This window comes from Crocodylus porosus, unplaced genomic scaffold (assembly GCF_001723895.1).
Source record: "Crocodylus porosus isolate Cpor-Errol unplaced genomic scaffold, CroPor_comp1, whole genome shotgun sequence".
NCBI classification, from domain to species: Eukaryota; Metazoa; Chordata; order Crocodylia; family Crocodylidae; genus Crocodylus; species Crocodylus porosus.
The window spans coordinates 77,133,681-77,139,917 of NW_017728948.1; the positions used below are offsets into that span (position 1 = coordinate 77,133,681).

The 6,237-nt window shown below is 43.1% G+C and overlaps 1 protein-coding gene across 1 annotated transcript in view; it reads left to right on the forward strand.

The window, feature by feature from the left end:
- The first annotated feature begins 1,555 nt into the window (after window positions 1-1,555).
- The window catches only part of MAPK10 (mitogen-activated protein kinase 10), a 408,832-nt gene continuing 404,150 nt past the window's right edge, over window positions 1,556-6,237 (forward strand). The window contains exons 1-2 of the mRNA XM_019552886.1: window positions 1,556-1,611; window positions 1,822-1,910. Coding sequence (XP_019408431.1) covers window positions 1,908-1,910 — 3 coding nt within the window. The 5' untranslated portion in view covers window positions 1,556-1,611; window positions 1,822-1,907. The remainder of the gene's footprint in view (window positions 1,612-1,821; window positions 1,911-6,237) is intronic.

Sequence of the window (6,237 nt, forward strand, 5' to 3'; positions counted from 1 at the left end):
AAATTGGATGCTTATCTTGCTGGGATCCTATGACCCCAGCTGACTTCCTGCCCTTTGGGCAGGGGGCTGGACTCGATCTTCTGAGGTCCCTTCCAGCCCTAATGTCTATGAAATCTATGAAATCTAGACAGATACTTGGCTGGGATGGTTTAGTCAGGGAAGATCATGTGACCTCATGGCCCATGTCCAGACGAGCATGGCTGTGCAGTATGTGGCATTGCAAACACATCTGTGGTGCCACATACCGCACGTCCTGTGCACTGCAAGGGAGTGCTGCCCATGCATATGCCGCTCCACATGGATATCCAGGGGTCAAAAAAACCCCATGGAATAAAAAGCAGAGCAGTGCATGCACAGCATAAGCTGCTCAAAAGCAGAGTTGGGCTGCCCAGAGTCACATTTCGGTTGCCAGCCAGGCTCCACATGGCAGAATCAGCCCTAGAAGGCCCCACATGGCTGCTGCAGCTCCAAAAGGCCCTCAGAACCACAGGTAAAACTGATACAAACATCAATTAAACTGAGCATCTTCAGGGAACTTCCAGTGTCCCCAATCCGAGGGTAGACCTGCCAGGAATCTAGGCAAGGTCTTCTCAGATCCTTGCCATGGATTTGACAGAAGTTTGGCAATTTTAAACAAAACATTCTAGGCTTAGTGTGCTGACACAAGGATTTTTGGAATTGTTCAGACTGGCTATAGTCCCTAAATGGAAGTAAGGCTTCCTGAAGTCAAGACTTGTGCAGTTTTCATAAGATCACCTTTTCTTTTGCTGCTTATAAGAATCAAAAATTGCTTGCTGAAAGATGTGAGCTATATATGATTTTAAATGTTAATGGTCTTCGTTCTGTATAACCCCCAAAGCAGGCAGCTCCAAAAACCCTAAGGATCTCTATGAAGTCAAATTGCAGTAGCGTGTCTCTACCACCTGGCTTTCTTGAGCTGCTAGGTTATCAATCCTGGGATCATCAGCATCCCAAAAAGGGCAGAGAATTCTGGTAATGAAGAGTAAATGCACAGTCCTCTTCCCCTGAGTTTCCATGGGGCTCAGTTCACTGAGCAATCATGCTGGCCTGTACTTGTCCTGAACAGCATAAGGAATTACATAAGGAAGGAAAGTAAATCCTCGTTGTTTGCGTTCATTGAGACGAGAGCCTGAATGAACCCCATCTGATTGTGGTTTTCAGGGCTGTCGGCTTTTATCTCTGTGTGTGTTCAGCAGGCAGTACAAGCGAGTTGTCATAACTACCAGGAATCGGATGATTCCTTTTGATTGTTACCTATTCTTTGTATGAATTAGCTCCCTGCTATTGCAGATACCAGCGCTGCTGCTGGGGTGACTGCTACAGAAGGCTATTCTGTTTCCCTTTGCAGTCTGATCTATTCCCTGGTTCACCAGGAGATATAATAGCTGGAGCTGCAGATTAGACTTTTCTCTTCTCTCCACTCCTCCCAACCCCCCCCCCGGGACCTCTATGTGCTTTGACGTCATGTGGGTTCCTTTCAGTTGCCATAGCAGCCCCATTCCCCAAGCCCTCTGCCTGTCTCCTCTGGTAGGTTCCACAATGGTACAGCCAGCATCACGCTGCACAATGGTTTCCAGGCAGTGAAAGAAGGTGATTCAGCAAGCCACTCTTTCTTCTTCTCTTTTATTTCATTATTATCATATATTTTGCCTGCTTTGCTCCCCTCTGTGTTTATCCCCCCCTCCCCATGAACTTTTATTTCATGCATTTTTTTCTTTTACATTGGCTTGCCTTGAATTCACCTGCCCATCATTTAATTTAATTTTATTTCTTTTAATACCCATCTCTTCTTCTTTGCAGTTTGGAACGTGGTTACAAAATACCACGTAAGGTCGCAGTTTGGGGGGAAAGGTGGCTGGACAAGGAGACTAGTTCGCAGGCACGGAATGGTAGGTGGTTGATGCTAATATTTTGCGACTAACCTGCCTTTGCAGGGTGGGGTGATGAATATTGATTGCTATTTTAAAAAATTGAGAGAGGGGAAGAGAGCCAGGTAAATGAAGTAAACTGCTAACAGAGGCAAGAAGGCAGTTTATGGCTGGATGACCATTATTTTCCTGTATTCTTGTGCATATGAGCATTTGTGTTTGGGCTCTTTAGGTGATTGGTAGTGTGTGTGTGTGTGTGTGTGTGTGTGTGTGTGTGTGTGTGTGTGTGTGTGTGTGTGTGTGTGTGTGTGTGGTGTTTGTTTTTTTTTTAAAGAGCAGTGCAGAGGTAAAGCAGCGCGGACAGCAGTGATAGTGTTTTAACAGCTGGTGCATGTAAACAGTAGCGCTATACTCGGCTCCATCACCTCTGAAACTGCTGTGGCTCTTTTTTCTTTTTTTTTAAAGGGAGATGCATCTTGATTTTTAATTTGGCAAAGCATATATTTGTTTTGGGTGTCTGCCTGTATAAAGCTATATAAAATACATAGTGAATATATTTTTTTAAATAATGGATATTAATAAACAAGTTTACAACCCAGAAGCTAAAATCATTGGCCTCTAGAGGCATGGGATGTAGAAGAGGCTGAAAGAAGAAGGAAAAAGTGTTTAGAATATTGTGTTGTTGGGATGTACGTGGAAGGGAGGTGGTAGTACAAATTATAGGTAGACTAAAGAGGTCTCCTTAAAGAAGCGGTCTCAAGGTAGGCGTTCTCTAGTACATGACTCCCAGATGGAACTGAACACAAAACTGCTATATTTTATGGAATCAGCATGATCCCTTAGGAAAACTGTTTCTAGCACACAACCGAACAATTATTTTGCAGCAGAGAATTCAACAATTTCTTTGGGACTGCAGTGAAATCAATCTGGCTTTACAGGAAAAATCTTCAAATGGCTCTGGCAGCTCAGCTAATACAACAAAAAATGTTAATGTTGCTTTTTTTTCCTCCTGCAAAGAGGCCTTATTAAAAATAATATGCATTTCTCTTCAACAGTGAATGCCATAGTATTGCTTAAAAAGAAAGCTGTTTTCCTAGCGAATCAGAACAGTCATGGTCCTTAGCATTAATTGTGAGCGATTGTAAGCTTGTTTACATGGGTCCTTTTTGCTGCATAGCCTCACTGTATCCTCAATGCAGGCTTCCCTCCTTGAATTTGATTGCCTTGACTTTTGCAGAGACCTGCTTACAGACAAACCAAACATTTTTTTGCAAACACTGTTTTTAAAAAGGGAAATGAGGACGCAGATGAGGAGTGCTTAGTGAAAAATATGAATTAACATGGCATGACTTACCAAATCAGGGAACCTTGTTGAAATCAGTCTGCTGTAGGACATAGACTTTGTAATGCAAGGCCAATAAAAAAGAGGAGGATGAGAGAGCTTGATACGGTCACACATGCTATACTGGTTGGCCCTATCCAAACACACTGGAGTCTAATAAACCTTGGGGCAATGAAGTGTAGGAACCCAATGAGCTTCTGACTTCGCTTTAGAACCTTACTATGTAGCCGGTGACATCAACTCTGCTGGAGTTAAGTGTTATCTTTTCCCTGCTATTTCCTTGCCTGCTGTGTTTTTCTGCTCCTAAAAGTGGCATAAAAATACCTGTTTTGTTGGATGGAACAATATCATTCTCTGTTAGGGGCACAAATGTGAATGACATGGATGATTTGACCTCAGCCCTTAAACAGCATTTTCTTTCTGACACCAACACATAGCCATATCCTTCTGTTTCAGAGCCTGCATAATTTGTCAGGGTCTGTTGTTGGCATGCTTTTTATGGGGAGCTTTATGATGCCAGGAACCATTCTGAAGGGAACAAGGTGGGGGAAAAGCATTTAACCTGAAAAATTTAGCTGCATTTACCTGATGTTGCTTACCTGCTTGATATTAAATCATGGCATCTCTCATTGTATTTATGTGCTAGAAGAGTCTGTTTGTGAACAGACCCCAAAGATGAGTGTGTTTTTTGCTGTCCATAATTGGCATGTTTGTAGCTTCAAATGAAAGACTAAAACTGAGTCAGAAATTGTGTGTGTGTGTGTTGGGGGGGGGGGTGGAAGCAAAAAGCTGCTGACTGGTGACTTGATATTAAAAATGTCTTTCAAAAACAGTAGAAGATCTATCAAATTTTCTATAACGTGGTATTCTTATGGATTGTCATGGGGCCCAGTGCTGGGTTGCAGTCTGTTTCAAAACTCTTCTTGACTTCAGGGGGAGCAAAACAGACTCCTTGAAAGTAGGATTTATGTATTAATCTAACATACTGCATGATACTGTTTTTAAGTAACTAATTACAGGGGCAAATGTATTAAGAACATTTGTTCTAGATTTAGAATATTAAATCTCTCTCTCTCAAACTACAATACAGTGCAAATTAATACCATTCTTATGATGGTTCATAGAAACAGTAATCATCATGCTGATGAACAGTAAAAGCAAAATAAGGCATTGATGTGCTTTTTAAGGGAGAGAGGATCCCAAATCTCTTAAACCTCCCACTATCCTTGTAACATTCTGAATTCATAGTAGCCCTAGTGGAAAAGATAACTCAGAAATCAAATGATTACTTTGCTACATGTCTTGCTGCTTGCTTGTATTATCAGGCGAATGGAAACGATGAAAAAGAGAGACACTTCACTGAACCATGAAAACAAAACAAATGCGATTTGGCTTCCTGCTTACATCCATGCTTTGTTTTCCTAAGCAGGTTCTTTGGAGTCTGCTGTTATGAACTGGGCTACCCTGAAAGAAAAATAGCCTCCCAGAAAGGACTAGATGTAGCATTAATCAAAAAAAGCACTGTATTGGCTGCAAACTGTCATGTGTTGGGTTTTTTGTTGTTGTTGCTTACTATAGCACCATCTATGAAGGCAGAGAATTATGGGAACAATAGTCCTTCAGAGGAACATAAAGTCTATTGTCATGAAGAAACCTTGTTAGTGACTGAAAACAAAATACAACTTTATTTTAATTAATGTGTAATATCAGATTTTGGGGATTGTATTTCCATCCTGTATATTGAGACACTAGTTCATATGCCGATCCAAAGCAAGATAGCAGGTAGGGAGGGGGAGGTTGGATTTAACTTTACTGAATACCATATTTTTAGAAGTTTGGAAGATGGGGGGGAAAAAAGTCTGTTGCAGGGCTCTAAGATGTGCCTGCTCCTTTAAGGGCAAAAACTGCCTGGAGAGAGGGCCCTAGGAGCCAGACAGAACCCCCACAGGTGCAAGCTGCTGAGGCAGCAGGCTAATAAGGGAATTAGCTTGCACCTGCACCTGATCACCTGACTGGAAGAAGGCAGGGCCCTGGACACAGATAAGCCCCTGGGCTGGGGCTAGAGGCAGTCAGTTCTTTGGCAGCAGCTAAGGGGGAAGGAGTTTGTGCAAAGAAACTCCATGGACATGCTAGGCTGCCTGTCCAGCTGCTGGTAAAACTAATGGGCTCTAGGAGCTCCTAAAGTACCTGGGGATAAGAGGAACACATTGATTGAGGGGGAAACTGGCCCTGGCCTTCATTCATTGGTATTATTTACTCATTATGTTGTAGCCCAGGGGCTCATATTTATGTTGTTGTTTTCCTACCCGTGGACCTTACTGAGGCTATAGGGGAGGAGGCCTTATTGGGGCACACTACCATGTAGAGCCCTGGTGCAAGTGAGGGCATGCAGGTAGGGGCCAAGGGCCCAGTGACAACAGGAGGCTGAGCTACATTAAGGCCTCAGAGGGACAATGTTTGAATACCATCTGTGAGGCATGGGGCATGGTAAAGGGGTAGTGTTGGAGCCATGCATCTAGCCCATAAGGCTTGGGGTGTACTGTAAGGCACCTCCTGAGTGTGGGATCCAGTAAGGAGTCTAACAACCCACAGGTTTTAGAGGAGTCTGTCAGGACTGTGACTGAGCAGCAACCCAAGGGCAACCTACCGATTCCACATTTATACCAGCAAGATGTGGCAGGCAAGACTAGTAGGTGCCCACAGGGTGGAGCCGGCATGTTCACGGTGCCCTAGGGACATCACAGCCATCCCTGGGGTGGCTGTATCATGACAGTCTTTCTTGGGGTAGAGCTGTATATACCAAATTTTAGTCTGAGGAGAGTAGTACTGCTGTTAGCAAGCTTTAAGGACATTTTTCTGGTTATTTGTTAGTAATGGTAGCAGGTAAGAGAATTGCATAGGTTCACTAGTCCCTGATCTTTCTTGTTCCCCACAATTCCACCCTTTAAAAAAAAAAAAAAAAAAAAAACAAATCAAATTTAGGCGATGAAAGATCCTGCTGAACCG